Genomic DNA, 18752 nt, shown 5'->3' on the forward strand with positions numbered 1-18752 from the left:
AGGAAGAGATGAAACAAGAGGGTTTTGTTGTTGTTGTTGTTAAAGATTTTTATAAATGAAAGAAGAAATGAGAGGGCTAGAAAAAACTGGAAAAGACATGAAAGCCATGGAAGAAAGAACTGGAAAGCGAATTAACAGGTTGGTAGAAGAGGTTCAAAACTTTGCCCAAGCAACAAACTCCTTCAATATTAGAATGGGCCAAAGAGAAACCAATGACCTTTTGAGACAACAAGAAAGAGTAGAACAAAGTCAAAAGACTGAAAAGAAAAAAAAAAAAAAGGAAAACTATTTCATTGGACTACTTGAAAACACGACCAAAAATAGAGCCTATATATATCTCAAGAAATCTTCAAAGAAAACTGACTAGATCCTTAGAATCAGAGGGAAAAGTATCCTACTAATTTCAGACAAACTCCCTCCAAATCAAAAAGCTAAGGACAGTTTCTGAACTCTGTGACCTAAATGAATTCTCTAATCCTTCCATCATCACTTAAAACAGAAGTTCCTAGTTTTAGGTATGGATACATGGGGTGGGGAAAGGAATGTGTGCAGTGAATCTTGTCAAGGGACTATAGGGAATATTTGGTAAAGAAATGTTATCTAATTGCAATTAGTCTCTATTTCTTATGTGAACATGCATGGTAGAATTAGACTGTATTTTGTTGCATACAGAATGGGGAGCTTAGGAAAGTTTACCGAAAGCCAAGACTGAGAAGCTCTAAGTAACTTTTTCTCAAATTACCCAGTATACCCAGACATTCTCTCACACTATTAAAGAGAGATCTAATGCAACCATCCAGGGTCACCACTGAGGAATACCTCAGCCCCCATGACCACCAAGGAGCAACTTCACAGAGAAAGTTATTATTCTGCCTGGAAGCATCCCCAGGTAACTGGGTGGTTCGTAAGACAGAGAACTGGGCCTGAAGTCAGGAAGACCTGAGTTACAATCTGGCCTTAGATACTTATTAGCTGTGTGACCCTGGCAGAGTAAATAAATTTCTGGTTGCCTCAGTTGCCTCAACTGTAAAATGGGGATAACAGCATCTATTTCCCAGATTTGATGCAAGGATCAAATGAGATAATGTAAGTAACCACTTTAGCACAGCACCTGGCACATAGTAGGAACTTAGTAAATGTTCATTTCCTATAGTCAGCATGTTTATAGGCAGTAAGGAAACAGCCAGTAGACAAAGAGAGATTAAAGTTAAGTGAGGGTTGTGATGATAAAACGGGCAATCTGCTGGAGAAGAAGGGATGGAACAAAATCGCTTGTGCATATAGAAAGGTTTTCCTTGGCAAGAAGAGCTGCTACCTCTTCATGTGAAACTGGGGTTAAGGAAGAGATAATGGCAGAAGGCATTTAGATGATATAAGATGATGAGGGCTGCTAGGTGATGCAGTAGATAGAGTGCCAGGCCTGGAGTCAGAAGACTAATCTTCTTGAGGTCAAATCTAGCCTCAGACACTTATTAGATATATGACCCGGGGCTACTCACTTAACCCTATTTGCCTCAGTTTCCTCATTTGTAAAATGAGCTAGAGAAGGAATGGCAAACCATTCCAGTATCTCTACCAAGAAAACCCCAAAAGGGGTCACAAAGAGTCAGTCATGACTGAAAAATTACTGAACAGCAGCAGCAGCAAGATGAGGAAGGGAGAGCTCTTGGCAAATGCCAAATTTTTTCAGGGAAGGCAAGGTTCTTGCTGAGAAGGCTGGGGAGTAGGAGCTGTGGAAAGTTGAAGGAGGGATAAAAGTTTTGGAAGAACCAACGTGATGAATGGAATAGTTAATCAATTAGGGAGGTGTAAAAGGATTGCTTTGCTGCAGTGATGGTTCAGCTGAAATTATGTGACAAACTTAAGGTGGAATCAGTTAACACAGTTTGGGTTTGGAGGTCATGGTGACCATGAAGAATAGGATTTAGAGCTGCAAGGCAGAGAGAGAGGTGGAATGACAGATTACGATCAGATAAAGAAATTTCAGACTCCACAAATATGGAGAAAATGAGGGAGAAATCTGAGCACTTTAAGAACTCCTGGGTGTTCCCTTAGTTTCCTCTTTTCAGGTCTCAGAGGGAAGGATATGAAAGTTTATAATCACTATACCTAAACCTGAAGTGTGAGAACTCCCTTAAGTTGAACAGGCCAGTTCCCTAGGCAAGCTTTTGTAAGACCAAAAGTCTGCCGGAGCAGGGTCATAAAGGGCCAATAACCTCAAAGAAGAACCCCTAGTTTAGTGTGGCAATTAGAGAAGTGAACTTCCTCTCAGACAGAAAAAACTATGAAAGCTTTTCCTTCTGTGATAAATAACATACAGTGAACCCAATGAGTACAAGATTTTCATCAGTAGATCGTTTTGTCCTTCTCTGGACAATGTGGGAGCTAAGAGAAAGACTGACCATAGCTTGGGCTCAGTTACAAAGAACTAAAAAGGTTGTAATAGAGAGCAACTCTTAGTGACACCTTCTGCAGACAAGAGCAAATGGTAAGAAAAGGAACGGAAGGGAAAGACAAGGGAACAAGCATTTAAGTTTTATCACATGATAAGTACTTTACAAATATCAGCTCATTTAATCCTCAAAACAATCCTGGGGGTCCTATTATTTTCCTCCTTTTACAGATGAGGAAAATTGAGGCAAACATAAGTGACTTGTCCAGGGTAACATATCTAGTGTCTGAGGCCACAGTTGAATTCTGGTTTTCCTGACTCCAGGCCCTGTGCTCTATCTTTTTCACCCCTCGGCTGCTCTGTGCCTAACTAAAAAAGAAATGACAGACAGAAATATCCAATTGGACTAGAGAAAGAGTCAGGCACTAGGCCCATACTTAAAAGCTTACAAAACCTATAACTTTTTGTTCTACTGACAAAGGCTTTGAGGTCACAGAGCAACCTCTGTCGTGATAAAGTAGTGAATTACAACTTTTAAAACAAGCAAAGGAGGTAGGTCAGTCAAGTAACAAGAACGAGGAATGACAGATGCACACTATGATATGCTGGTCCCTCCAAGATACTAAAACAATGAGAAGATATCCAGTATTATGGAAAATTATGAAAAGTTATGGACAAGAATCTAACAGTATCAGTAAAGGTAGTAAAGTAACAATCTGCAAAGGTAGATTGAAGTACCTAGATTGATGGAATCACAGAGCTACCCAAAAAAAGTGCCCTGTGGATTCTAATTTGTTTTATAGCAAAAATCAATAAATCATAATGCCAAGCATTAAGATCCATGGCATCCTCTGATTCTTAGACCTGGATTTAGGCTTCTGATCATCCCTAATCCATTTGAGGAAGATGAAACTAATAATTAAAATAAAATCTCTGGATTATCTGTGTGCTTTATGCATGATGTAGTAGCTAGGGTACTGGATTTAAAATCACACAGACTAGGTTCAAAACCTGCCTCAGACATTTAATGTGTGATCCTAAGTAAGCCCTTAATCTCTCTGTACCTCAGTTTCCTCACTTGAAAAACAAAGGGGACCAGACTCAATGGCTTCTAAGCTCTAAATCTATGATCCACAGTATCACTGCTATCTAATAGTGTGAATAATAGAGAGCAGAATGTAAACTTCAAAATAAAGTTACTTTTAATTATTCAGGCCTGGCCATTTTTCTTTATACCACAAAAAGCAAATTCTGGCTTAGATACATTGTGAAAATAAGCAACAATAAAATGATTTTCTAAACTGAGTGAATCAAAACAAAATTTTCATAACTATTTAAATTACCAACGGTATTTTAAAACATTTTTAAAATATCTAAATATTGAAAAGAAATATCCCACCATGGATCTATTTTTAAGAGGAGGCAGACAAGAACACTAAAAAAAACACATGAATAACTTGAAAATGCGTCTTCCAGATAACTCTGGAGGAAAGAATAGGAGGCAATAAGTTTTCTAAGAGGTCTCTCTGTCTCCCCCGCCCCATATTTATACTCATCTTAATATCCTTTTCCTATTTTCATGGAAAATAAACCAAGTCTGAGAGAAAAAGTACAAAAAGGAAAAACTGAGATAGGACCATATCTTTTAGCTAATTAGAGGCTGAGGGGAAAGAATTTACCTGCTTGTGATAGATAAGGAAAGACAAATTCTAAAATTTGTTCTTAATTATCTTTGCATATTAGTACTTTAGTAAAAATTTTGGATGCTCGAGCAATTCCAAATCTCTTTTCAGAATTGAATTTAAGAACCAGATGTCACTACTGAATTATTTTCTTTTGCATATAAAATATATTAACTTCGTAGTTTAAATCAACATAGTCAAAATTATTACTTAAATCCCTAGATAGGCAGTTAGCTTCTGTTTGAAGGACACACACTACACTCCTAATTCTAACCAGCTAGTATAAATATTTTTCTTCCTTTTTTTTTTTTAACAAGGAGGGAAAAAGGAAATAAAAGAGACTATATAATGGATCAGCCTAAATCCATAACTTTTAACAGAAAAATAATGTCAAAGACTGATGCTTTTTGATATCTAAGTAGAGCTTTTTATATATGGAAGACAATACTTTATTTCCCACTTGGTTGTATACCTCTGGGCAGGGTTCCACATGACAGTCTTTTATAGAACATTGGCCATCTTCTGCCCAGAAAGGGCATGGTCTCATCAAATTAACCTTTAAAAAATAATAGAGACAAAGAAAATAGAAAACATTAGTCAAAGAACAAAACGTATACATCAAATTAAATTCATGGGTCTTATTCAAAACAATACTTAATTTAAGACAATGTTCCCAGTCAACTAGATAGCCTAGCCTTTTTTAATAAACATGAAGAAAAGAAAATAGAACAGAATTTTTTTCATTGTATTTTTCAAAACAATCTACAAAGCCAAAAATCTTAAACTTCATCACCATATGTAGATAACCCTGACTTCTCAAAGGCTCAGCCAGTAGAGACTAAATTCTGGCAGGTTCTACCACGCTACCAAGCATATCAGCAGTAAAATAACCACCTGATGATGATTTTTTTTCTAGCCATGGATACCCATGAAACTCAGTCCATGTGGCTCTTTTCTGACTCTACAGTAATAGTGGCAGAGTGAAAGGAAAGGGGTTGGAGGTTGTTATGGATTGCACAGTAATTTTTAGACCATCAAGAGACCAAAATGACTGCCAGCACTCTAAATCTAAGGTTTTTGTCCCATGACCAATGAGTGTACACATTGCTGGAGGAGGTGAATAATAAACAAAACTTTAGAGGGGGGAAAAAAGGACATTAGAATCAAATTAAAGAATAGGTCACAAGTACCCTTTGAAGGAAAGAAATGTGTTCACAAAATGTTTCCCCCCAAAGGAAACAAGAAGCATTATTTTAACGGATTTTTGGTCATCACATAATATAAAGTAAAGTCTTTTTTTAACTACCATGAAAACAGCTGCAACTTAATCACTGTCAGTTGATGAGATGAAATGGTAAAGAAATTCTACAAAGTACTTGATAAGACCATCCAAATCAAATACACACACATCCATACACACTCTGATACTTGGTGACTTCAATACAAAAGTAGGAATAGGTAAGAATGGGGAGAAACAGGGGAAAACATGGTTGTATAAGAAAAGAAAGAGGCCAAAGACTTGTAGATTATGAACTCCTCACATTCCTGTATCATGAATATACATAAATATAATATGGTCATGGCAATCACTAAATAATGCCATAAAACATAAAATATTTTAACAGGTAGGAAAACACTTATCACTGATGTGGGATTTATCTCTGAGTCAGCTGTCTGTGTATAGTAAAAACATCAATTCCTCCAAGGATCAGAGTTAATTTTTTTAAAAAAGAAAGAATAATGAGAAAAAGACATAGTATACAATTTAAATGACTTAACCCTGAATTATTTCAATAACTAAAAATAAAAAATAAGAAATGAAATAAATGACATCAACACTGACTATAACAACTTCATCCATAAGTTTAACCAATGTTTAACATTCCATCTCCCAACTTTGGGAATTTGTCACCGGCTGCTCTCCACACTTGGACTTCTATCCCTCCTCATCTCCACTTCCTAGCTCCTTGGGCTTCTAGTCTTAACTAAAGTTCCATCTCCTGATAGAGGCCTTTTCCCAGTCCTTCTTAAACTTAGTGCCTTCCTTCTGACATTACACCCACTTTGTCCTCTATGTATCTTATTTGTGCAGTTATTGGCATGTTGTCTCCCCCATTAGACTGTGAGTTCCCTGTGGTCAGGGCCCGTCTTTCCTTTTTTTTGTATGCCCAGCACACAATAGGTGCTTAATAAATGCTTGCTGACTGAATGATTTATAATAAGGATGAAAAAGTATGTTCGGGCCAGGTTTGAAAGGGGATTAAAAGGAGTTTATATTTTATCTTACTGAGTACAGGAGTGAAGGGGTCAGACCTGTCCTTTAAGAATTCATTTTGGTAGCTACATGGACAATGGATTGGAGAGGAGAAAGATTTAAAGTAAGGCGACCAATTAGGAGGCTATTGGAATGGTCTATGCAAGAAGTGACGAGGGTCTGAACCAGGGTAGTAGTCATAAGAAGATAGTCCCATCAGTGGAGACTAAGCTGAATGACAGTTCTTGAGTCTGTCTTCCTCTCGCAGAAAGATAGTTGCCCTGTGAGATATGAAACTAACCAAGGTTTCACCAAGTGGTGGTCAAAGAGAACAGCCAAGACAAACACCTAGAGCTATCCTCCAGAAGCAGCCAAGGACAAAGAAAGCTATCCCACAACACGGCACAGTGACTCCTAGCATCTAGCACCTAGATTCTAATCCAGGTTCTCCTACTTCCTACCTGAGTGATCTTGGATAAGTCCCATAATTCTCTGTACCTGTTTCCTCATATGTAAAATGAAGGTTTGACCAGATGACCTCGGAGATCCCTTCCAGCTCCAAACCACTGATTCTATGATCCAGTACAGCCATCAGCTATAGCAGCCAGGAAGCAGTGAACCAAAGAAAACCGACTTAGAATCTGGGGAGGGGAGGAGGGCCACAGGGCTCAAGGAAAGACTAAGGGGTGGACGAAGACAAGACCCATAAAAGACATTAATGAAAAGAACTATACTGGGGACTATAAGTGACTGGGATTTTACACAGGTGATCTTTGAGCCTGATAGTTATAAAATCAAGGACTTCCATTTTTTCCTTCTTTCCTTTTTTTAATTAAAAAAAACTTTCTTCTGCAGTCCTGTAAACTGCAATCTTTCAAGTGAGAAGTCTCAGAGATCTTCCCAGGTTTCCTGGGTAGACAGAAGATGAAAATCTTCCGAAATATACATTACCTTTCATGCCTTAGGAGTCTTTGACAAAAGAGTTACATTTAGATTTTCATTTGTTTAATTGCCTTAGTACCTAAAATAAGGTAGTTGGTCCTATATTTTGATAGTTGCCTTGGTCTATAAAAATGTTATTCTGCACATATGAAAAATGTGGTATAAGCGCTAATACACAGAAAATATATGGTCAGAAAAAGAGGTGAGCCAGTTATTTCTCTGTCTTTCTCTCTCTCTCTCACACACACACGCGCACGCACACACACACGCACACACACACACACACACACGTCAGGCATACAGACCAACTTAGAGGAAGGACTTTGGCAAACTGTGTAGACTCTATAGAAGACTTACGCAAGGACACAGTCAAGAATGACACTGGATAAGTAAGCATCAAAAGCAATTGTAATTTATACCATTCAACAAGTATCAAATCACCTATTCGGGCTAAGCACTGTGCTATACACTGGTGATAGAAATTCAAAGAAACAATCACCACTCACAATGAGCTTACATTCTAATAAGGGAGACAAAAAGTACATAAAACATATGTTCTGTAAATATAATTAAATATAAGGTAGTTTGGGAGGGAGGACACCAATAGTTGAAAGCATAGGAAAAGGCTTCTTGTAGAAGATGGCGATAGAGATGCATCTTAAAGGAAGAGGGACACTATGAGAAAAAGATAAAAAGGAAGTAGACTCTGGGCATGGAAATACCAATGTTTCCATGGAGAGAGGAGATATTAATGAGGAATTGAGAAAGATAGTTGGCTGGATCTTAGAGCACGGTAGGGGAGTAAAGTCCACTGACGTTGGAAAGACAGGCTGGGACCAGGCTGTGTAGGAGGAGCACTCTGGAGGCAAAAGGAAGTCACTTGAGTTAGCTGAATAAGATGATCCCAAGATCAAATCTGTGCTTAAGGAAAATTCTTTTGGCAGTAGTGTGTAAGATAGACTGGACTGGTGAAAATTTTGATCTGTTGAAACAAAATACATGAAAAAAGTTCCTTCACTTTAGAAATTTTAAGATGCCACCTCAGATTATGGAAAAACACTGGCTAAATTAGAAAACTATCTCATCTTCATTTGACCTAAGAGTAAGTAGGCAAACTTACAGCTATAAATACCCGGTATAATTCCAAGGTCCCCATATGGTTAATTGTGATATCCAGTCAGAATTGCCTTTTAATATTCAAAGAAACTAATATTCTGAAAACAATCACATCTCATACAAGCAAGAGAAAGTGTGTGCGTGTGCGTGTGTGTGTGTGTGTGTGTGTGTGTGTGAGAGAGAGAGAGAGAGAGAGATCTTTTAATATTCAAAAGGAACTAATATTCTGAAGATAATCACTTCTCACATGGGGGGGCTTTGTTTTCATCATTCACAATCAACAGCGACTTGATTTAAACAATGTTTCATTTTTTAAAAAAAATTTTTTTTAGGCAATTGGGGTTAAGTGACTTGCCCAGGGTCACACAGCTAATAAGTGTCAAATGTTTGGTCTGAGGACAGATTTGAACTCAGGTCCTCCTGACTTCAGGGCCAGTGTTCTATCCACTGCGCCACCTAGCTGCCGCCCAACGTTTCATTTTAAAAAAAAAAAAAATAAGGAACTGACAGCAATTCACTGGAGCAAAAGCCATCTCTAACAGTCAATGGATATGAAACAGCAGCTCCAACAATCACATGGAAAAGTTGCTCAAAAGCTCCAAAAATCAGAAAGACACTAATCAAAAGGTTCCTGAGACAACCACAAAGTCATTAAGACAAAAAAAGAACTGAAAACACTACCAAAAGAACCAGCTTATCAAGACTAGGAGTAGACCTTTCTGGAGGCCAGTGGTCAGATCTGGTGTGACCGCTAAAGATTTTCTCTCTTTAATTTTATGACCCTGTTAACTGTGATAGTTTTATCTTTCTTTAATAAATTACCTAAATACACAAATACACGTGCAATGTCAGAATGTAGTAAAATTATATGGAGTTATGGATTTTTCCTTAAAATGATAAAAAAAAATCTATCTAAAACCATCAGAAAGCATTATTTGTAATGTGGATAAGCTAGAAATACTTGGAAAATCCTAGAGATTCAACTAAAAAGTGAGTTGAAACAATTTTAGCAAAGTAGCAGGATATAAAATAAACTCATATAAATACCAGCATGTCCATGTATCATCAACAAAATCCTGCAAAAGAGATAGTAAGCAATATACCATTTAAAATACCTGTAGACAGTAAAAAACAAACCACTTTTTACACAAATAAAGTCAGATTAAATAATTAGAGAAATATTGTTCCTGGGTGAGCTGAGCCAATATAATAAAAATGGCAATTTTAAACTAATATTCAATTCTGAGCTAATATTCAATGCCATCTCAATTATTTTACTGAGCTAGGAAAAATAACAATATTCATTGGAAGAATGAAAGATAAGAACATCAAAGGAATTAATGGGAAAAAATGTAATGGAAGGAGATTTAGCAGTACCAGATTTTAAGCTATAAGGCAGTAAGTACCTAAACTATCTGGTACTGGCTAAGAAATCGAAAGGCGGATCAGTAGAATGGAGTAGTAAATGATTATAGCAACGCTGTATTTTTGACAAAAAAGATTTAAACTTCTGGGATAAGAAAACACTATTGGGATAAAAAAAAAAGTTGATGGAAAGCAGTCTAGCAGAAATTGGGTATAGACCAATATCTTACACCATTTACCAAAATAAGCTCAAAATGGATACATGAACTAGATATAAAGGGAGATATAAGAAAATTACAATATGGAATACATTACCTAACAGACTTACGGATAAGAGAATAATTTATGAATAAATAAGAAATAGAGAGCATTGAGGTATAAAATGGGTAATTTTGAGTACATTAAATTTAAAAAGTTTTGTGCAAATAAAAATAATAGAGCCAAGATTAGAAGGAAAGTTGAAAATTGGGGAAAACAATTTTAGAAACAGTTTCTGAGATAAAAGTCTCATACTTTAAATACATAGAGAACTCTGTTAAATTTATAAGAATATAAGTCATTCTCCAATTGATAAATGGTCAAAGGATATGAACAAGCAGTTTTTTGATGAAATCAAAACTATATATAGTCATATGAAAAAAATGCTCCAAATCATTATTGACTAGAAAGATGTAAATTAAAACAATTTTGAGACATCATTTCACAACTCAGATTGGCTAAAATGATAGAAGGGGAAAATGATAAATATTGGAGGGGATGTGGAAAAATTGGGACATTCACACACTATTGATAGAACTGTGAATTAATCCAACCATTTTGCAGAGTAATCTGGAATAATGTCAAAAGAGTTATAAAACTGTGTATACCTTTTTGACCCAGCAATACCACTATTAGGTCTGTTTCCCAAGGTGATCAGTGAAAAAAGAAAAGAACCTATATGTTCTAAAATATTTACTGCAGCTCTCTTTGTGGCAGCAAAGAACCGGAAATTGAAGGGATGCCCATCAATGGCTAAACATGTTGTGGTATATGAGTGTGCTGAAATACTACTATGCTATAAGAAACTACGAGCTGTTTGATTTTAGAAAAACACAGGAGGATTGCATGAAATAATGAAGAGTGAAAGCAGAACCAAGAAAATATTGTATACAGTACTGTTTGTTTGGCTTTTTATTTTTGCTAGGCAATGGGGTTAAGTGACTTGCCTAGGGTTACACAGCTAGTAAGTGTCAATTGTCTGAGTCTGGATTTGAACTCAGGTCCTCCTGACTCCAGAGCCTGTGCTCTATACACTGCACCAGCTAGCTGCTCCTATAGCAATACTGTCTGAAGAATAACTGTGAACATCTAAGTTATTCTGAGTTAATTATAATAGTTATCCCTTCCACATCGCAATTTAGGCAATAATACAATCAAGATGGCTTCAGAAAAGATGGGATGGCTAGACTCAAAAAATAGTTGTTAATGGTTCAATGTTAATGTGGCAGGAATCTTCACTGGAGTATCCTAGGAATCTATACTTGACCTTTGTTGTTTCAGTTTTTACTGATGACTTAGACTAGGGGTGGGGAATCTGTGGCCTCAAGGTCACATGTGGTCCTCTAGGTCCTCAAGTGTGGCCATTTAAACTTCACAGAGCAAATCCTCTAAATAAAAGGATTTGTTCTGTCAAGTCTGGATTCAGTCAAAAGGCTGCACCTGAGGACCTAGAAGGCCACATTGGCTTCAAGGCCAGAGGTTCCCTACCCCTGATTTAGATAAATGCATAGGTGTTATCCTTGAATTTAAAGAGAACATAAAAGAAAAGCTAATACAATAGATCACAGAGTGAAGAATGCAGGAAAACAAAAAGGATCTCAAAAGGCTACAGCAAATTGGGTTGAATCTCATATAGATGAAATTCGGTAGGAATAAATAAAAAGTCTTGAACTGAAGTCAAAAGATCAGCTTCATAAGTAATAAGATGAGTGAGAATGCACAGACAAGAGTTGTTATTAAAATATTTGGTGGTTTCAGTGGATTGCAAGCTCAATATAAATCAACAGTGTGATGTGACAGCCAAAAAAACGAATGCTATCTTGGGCTGCAGTAAGAGGGATATGCCCCTCTAGCACTACAGAAATAATAGCTACACTGTACTCTACTTTCTTCTTTAGTATTGTGTTCAGTTCTGGATGCCAAAGCTTAAAAAGGACAGAAACAGAGAGTAACCAGAGGAAGGCAACCAGGATAGTGAAGTAGCATTAGCTCGGGTCATATTAGAATCATTTTAAAAGAATTGGGCATATCTAACTTGGAAAAGGGAAGATTCAAGGGTGAGATGACAGCCACCTTCAAGTATATCAAGGGTTATTATTCAAAGGAGGGAACAAATTTGTTTCATTTGGGTCCAGAGAGAGAAACCTGGAGTATGAGTGGAAGTTGCAAAGAGGCTCAATGTTAGCAAAAATTTCCTAACAATTTGAGCTGTCCAAAAGTAGAGTGGGCTAGAGAGGTGGTAGGGTTTCCCCTTCCTTGGAGTTCTTCAAGCCAGGGTTGAACTACCATTTGTAGGATATGTTATGGTAGAGATTCTTCTGATGAACAACTGGACTAAATAGCTTCTAAGGTCCCTTCCAATTCTCAAATTCTGTTATTGTATGATTCTATAATTCATGAAGAGTGCTGGCAACTGCCAGTGTAGTGACAGAGATAAGTATCTTATTACTAGAATAAAGCTTTAAAAATAAGAAGTTATTAATGTCTGTTTAATGGAATACTGTTGAAGAGATATCCATGTGAGTTAGGCATTAGACTAAAATGAGCTTTTAGTTTTAAGCTCTGAGGTGGGAAGTAAATAGAAGACACTGACAGTAAAGAAGAGATCTAGCACCAGAGACAGGAGTAAAACTAGTCCTTCAGTATATGGAAGGGCAAATAGACACTTGTACCTTAAATGCCCTTTAATTCAATTTAGTAAATACTTATGTACCTACTACATTCCAGGAACTGTGCTAGAAACTGGGGATACCAGATTAAAAGTAAAAATAGTCCTAGCCCTCAAGGAGTTCATATTGGAGGAGATGTGTATGTAAGTATAGGCATAGGCATGTAACAGTTTTACTATGGTCACATACAAAAGACAGAAGAGGTCACATAAAAGAGTACAAATAGCTATCTGTGCATCAGTAGCATGTAAGAACATCAATCGGGCACCATAAAGCCATACTTGTCAGTGAAATTCAGTGGGGAGGGAGGCGCAAGGGTGGGGTGAGGGCTAGAACCATGGGACTATCTGTATATAATTGTACAAAGACCACTCCTATATTCTCTTCCCTCTAGAGCTATATACAACTCAGAAACCTCATATCTTTATATCATCAATACCTTAAGAAGACAGCGGGCTGACTTCCAGCCAAGATGGCTGCCTAAACAAAAGGTAGCCTGCCCAGCTTCCACATGTGCTTGAGCAAAACCCTAAACTGTGCACCAGACCAAATAACAATCAAGAAGGCCAGTGAAAAACCATAACAAATAAAAACTGTTGTCCCAGAGCTTCACAAAAGGTCAGCCAGAAGCCTACGGTCGGGGTGGGTTTGGGTGTCTCTCAAAGTTATGTACACATTAAAATGACCAGAGACTGGACACTGAAGTCAGTCAGGCAGCAAGAGTAAAGAGCTCCCCTGAGAAAGCCCCAGGATGAGGACTGAAGCCCCAGAGGGGAAAATATAAGGGAGGGTGGGGGTGAAGGGTAGGATTATCAGCAGCTGGGCCAGCACAGCACTGTCCAGTACCATAGGCCCAGGGGGTCTGAACCTCAAAGATCCAAGGAGGCCTAACCCATAGAAGGTGTCAGCATAAGAACAAGTAAGGCCAAAACCCTCTCCCAAAAGTATAGCAAGGAGCTGAGTATGGTGCTAGCATAAAGCTCCAACTTACAAACTAAAGCTGGAGAGACGAAATGAGTAAACCAAACGTCAAATAAGTATCAAAAATTACTGCAAATCTAATTCCATAGTAACTAAGTATCAAAAATTACTGCAAATCTAACTCCATAGTAACTACAAGGATTCAAAGGGAAAAAAAAAGAATTTTCCATAAGGACTACACGAATGCCTAGAAGAAATGAAGCAAGAGATAAGAAAGAATTAGAAGGAGAATAAGTAGCTTAGATGACAAAGTGATAAAACTGACTCAAGAAATGGAATCCCTGAAAATGAGAAAAGAATGAACAGAAATCAATGACTCCATGAAACAGCAAGAAATATTGGAGCAAAATCAAGACTGAAAAAAAAAAATTAACAGGAGAAAGGAGAGGCTAGAAATAGTGATACAAAAAATTTAAAGGCCCATTTAATATTTTTAAATGCATAGAAAAATAACAAAGAATTCAAAACAGAGGACAGGCAAACAGCATAGTTTTGTAAGCTATGTGCAAAATTGTTCTTTTTTTTTTAAAGCAACTGGTTTAAAATGGAGTATTACTTTTTTCTGTGTTCTGTTGTGTGTATGGAAACGCTTTTTTTGATATTTAAATTCAGAATAAAAATAAAATAAGAAGGACTAGCAAGGATATCATGAAAAACAAAATCAAACAGATCTTACAGACAGGCAGCAACTGATTAGAAAAGCAGTAGTCATTTCAGAATCAATTGTGTATGTGTAATCATCTCAGTAACTAGTTAAAGGTGAAAGTAAAAACTACATTAGAAGAAAAGCTAAAGATGAGAGAACACTGATTGTGACTGCAGCAGTTCCAAGCTATCTAAACAAGCTGCTTTCTCCAAAAAAAAATGAGAAATGAAGTAAAAACACTGACTATTCTTAGTTTCTAGTAAATTAAAAATGTCTAAAATTCAACACATGAAGGCCAAAAGAAGCCAGAAACTGCCTCATACCTTTTATCTATTTGCAGAAAGAGACATGATAACCAAACACAACACTGATTAGAACATAAGTTCATTTGCAAAATATTACAAAGGGAAATGAGAAAAGACTATAAATAGTATTAGCTTCTAGAAAAGTACTTGAGGTTAAAAGAATCTGTAAAGATGTTGCAAAATATAAATCAGATCACCCCCAAACCATGTGTAAAGGAAAACAGAAAGACAGACAAATGGTAAATAGAACAGGTCAGCCAATGTCTTTACAGAGATCTACAAAAGAGTGGGACCACATGCTACCTCAATAATCCACATGTTACATAAGAAAGCGGTACTGTATTTTAAGGATATTGGAAAGAATGTCTGAATCTAATACATCCTATATGCGATCATTTGAGAGGCATTATCTTCAGACTATCTCAAAAGGGGGAAAATTCCAAAAGAACAATAAAGATGATGCTTTTATTCTTCCTTCCCATCCCTCCCAAAATGATGAGAAAACAATAACCATTCATTTGTCTACCTTTTCATCTTAAATGTTTGATAATAGTCTATATTTACATTGAAGGTATCCCTTGATCAAAATGTAAAAAATCTACAGTCAGGTTTCCATACTATTTTTTCCAGAACACCATATCTTTGTTATTATACAACTAACTAGGAGGTGTAGAAAATTCAATTCTAAAGCTTTTAATAAGTGTTTATATGTGCTAGGAACTATGTTAAGAACTAGGGAAACAAAGATAGAAAAAACTAGCACCTGTCTTCAAGAAGCTTACATTCTTTTAAGAGGAAACAACACATACATAAAAAATTAAACAAAGAATATTCAAGATATCCCAAAAGTCTTAGTACAGTTTTAAGGTGGGTTTTTTTTTTGTAATTTATTTATTTTTAGTTTTCAACATTCACTTCCATAAGAATTTGAGTTTTAAATTTTCTCCCCCTCCCCAAGACGGCAATGTGATACAGGCTTTACTTACATATTCATATTTAACATATTTTCCCATTAGTCATGATGTAAAGAAGAATTAGAACTAATGGGAAGAACCACAAGAAAGAAGAAATAAAACAGCAAAAGAAAAGGAGAGCAAATAATATGCTTCCATATGCATTCAGACTCCAAAGTTCTTTCTCTAATCATGAGACTTCTGGAGAGGTCTTAGATCCCTGCATTGCTGAGAAGCTAAGTCTGTCAAAGTCAGTTATCGCACAACATGGCTGTTACTGTGTACAATGTTCTCCTGTTTCTGCTCATTTCACTCAGCATAAGTTCATGTAAGTCTTTCCAGGTTTTTAAACAACATATTGTAGCATTATGGTTCTTAATCCACTCTGCTATCTGCTTCTGTTTTATGGGAGAGTTCGTCCCATTCACAGTTATGATTACAATCTGTGTCTTTCTCTCCATTCTATTTCCCCCGCCCCCTGTTTATGCTTTTCTCTTTCCTTTCTCCCTTTCCCTCATTAGAGTTTTGCTTTTGACCACTGCCTCCCTCTGCCTCCCCTCCCTATCTGCCCCCTTCCTTTTCTTCTCCTTTACCCTTACTACTTCCTCCCTCCCTTCTATTCACCCCCTCCCTTTTCTTTCCCCTCTCCCCTCCTACTTCCTATAGGCTAAGTCAGATTTCTATACCTATCTGATTATGTTATTCCCTCTTTGAGCCAAATCTGATGATGGTAAGGTTCAAATAATACTCATCTCCCTCCCTTCTTTCCCTCTACTGTAATAGGCTTTTGTGCCTTTTCATGTGATGTAATTTACCCATGTCTGCCTCCTCCTTTCCTCTTCTCCCAGAACAATCCCTTCTCACTTAGATTTTTTATCATCATGTCAAAATCAACTTATACCCACGCTGTCCATGTATACCCCTTTTAAATGTTCTCAAGATACAGTTCTCAAGAGTTAGAAGTGTCATCTTCCCTTGTAGGGATGTAAACAATTTGCCCTTATTAATATGTTGGTTTTTTCCTTTCCTGTTTATCTTTTTATGCCTCTCTTGAGTCTTGTATTTGAAGATCAAATTTCCTGCTGAGCTCCGGTCTTTTCATCCAGAAGGCTTGGAAGTCCCCTATTTCATTCAATGTCCATCTCCTCCCCTGAAAGATTATGCTCAATTTCGCTGGGTGCTTGATCTTCGGTTGTAATCCAAGATCCTTTGCTTTATGGAATATCGTATTTCACACCCTCCGATCTTTTAACATAGAGTACGCAAGGTCCTATGTAATCCTAACTGTGGTTCCATGACATTTAAATTGTTTCTTTCTGGTTGCTTGCAGTATTTTCTCTTTGACCTGGTAATTTTGGAATTTGGGTACAATATTCCTTGGCATTTTCAATTTGGGATCTCTCTCAGGAAGTGATCAGTGGATTCTTTTGATGACTATTTTACCTTCTGCTTCTAGGAACTTGGGGCAATTTTCCTTTATGATTTCCTGAAAGATGCTGTCCAGGCTCTTTTTTTCATCATGGTTTTCAGGTGGCCCAGTAATTTTTAAATCGTCTCCCCAATAAGGTATTTTATGTTTTCTTCTATTTTTTCATTCTTTTGTTTCTGTTTGACTGATTCTTGATATCCCATAGAGTCATTAGCTTCTAGTTGCCCAATTCTAATTTTTAACAAATTGTTTCCTTCTATTAGATTTTGTACCTCCTTTTCCATTTGGCCTATTTTACTTTTTAAGGAATTCTCCTCTGTGAGTTTTTGAGCCTCCTTTTCCATTTGGCCAATTCTACTTTTTAAGGAGTTGATTTCTTCAGTGTACTTTGGCCAATTATATTTTTTAAGGACTTGTAGTGTGCTTTTTTTTTTTTAAAAGGTGATTGGAGTTAAGTGACCTGCCCAGAGTCCCACAGCTAGTGTTACGTGTCTGAGGCTGGATTTGAGCTCAGGTTCTCCTGACTCCAGGGCCAGTGCTCTATCCACTTTGCCACCTAGCTGCTCCTAAAGACTTGTTTTTTACAGCCAATTTTTGTCCTTCCTTTTTCAAGCTACTGACTCTCTGTTTCACACTTCTCATTTCCTTTCCCAATTTTTCTTCTACCTCTACGATTTGACTTTTAAAAATCCTTCTTGAGCTCTTCCAAGAAAGTTTTTTGGGCTTGAGACCAGTTCATATTCCCCTTTGAGGCTTTGGATGTGGGTACATTGACAATGTTTTCCTATTCTGAATCTGAGCCTTGATCTTCCCAGTCCCCATAGTAAGAACCTATGGTCACTGCCTGTTTTTGCTTTCTGCTCATGGTATTTGTCTATGTCCTGGCTTTTAAAGTTGAGCTCTCCTGCTGGAGCGCAGGAGGCACTGACCCAAGCTTCTTGTACTGGGAACCTGGGACCTGGTTACTGGATTTGTGTGCTGGGACCTCAGGTGCTGGCAGCTGGAGGCTATAGGGGTCTGGCAGATTAGCTGGTGCTGAGCTGGGGTCAACAGCACTGGTGTTCTCAGAGTAGAGGTGGGGAGTCTGGTCCCCCGAGGACACCTGCTCACCCAGGCTTCTTTAAAGCACTTGAATGTTTGGCTGCTGGAGGATGTCTGCCAGAATGCTGGTGGTTTTCCAAGCTGGTATTTACCTGTTCCCCTGCCTGTGCGCTGAGGCACTGGGGTGGGGGGTGGGGTGTCCTGGCTTTGGCACTTGCCTGCTCCACCACCCTGGGGATCAGGATCTCCTCCTGGTTTGCTGAGGTGGGGCTTGCCACTGGCTTGCTGGAATACCTCCTGTCCTGTACTGCTCCCCCTCCCCCAGAGGGAGAGGGGCCTTTCCCATTAATCCCCCAAGCTTCCTGGGCTACAAGACGGCTGCACCCTGTCTTTCTGCTGGCTCAGCTATTCCAGGGTTTTTCCAGAGGTGATATTTTCTGGGCTTTCCGAGGTCAATAAGGGAGGGTGAGAGTGACTTCTTCTTTCTCTGCCATCTCACCTCTCGGAAGTCCGTGTCAGTTTTAGGTTTTAATAGCTTAAATCCTATATGCCAAATAATTTCTCAGGAGGAGGGCAATGGTCTAATATGAAAATGAATTAATAACAGAACAAGGATTTCATAAGACACAATGTAAGAAGAAGGTAGAATGGGATAAAGATAAGTGAAGCTATTATAAATGGGCAGGTAGGGGTAAGGAGTGGTAGCCAGGATGGGGAGC

General features: G+C 37.7%; 1 protein-coding gene across 1 annotated transcript in view; it reads right to left on the reverse strand.

Annotated features, from left to right (window-relative positions):
* The window catches only part of LOC114049992 (ERO1-like protein beta), a 61655-nt gene that overhangs the window by 34283 nt on the left and 8620 nt on the right, over positions 1-18752 (reverse strand). Inside the window, exon 3 of the mRNA XM_027871487.1 lies at positions 4547-4630. Within this exon, the coding sequence (XP_027727288.1) occupies positions 4547-4630 (84 nt within the window). The remainder of the gene's footprint in view (positions 1-4546; positions 4631-18752) is intronic.

The sequence above is a fragment of the Vombatus ursinus genome, unplaced genomic scaffold (genome assembly GCF_900497805.2).
Source record: "Vombatus ursinus unplaced genomic scaffold, bare-nosed wombat genome assembly UNPS02014798.1, whole genome shotgun sequence".
NCBI lineage: Eukaryota > Metazoa > Chordata > Mammalia > Diprotodontia > Vombatidae > Vombatus > Vombatus ursinus.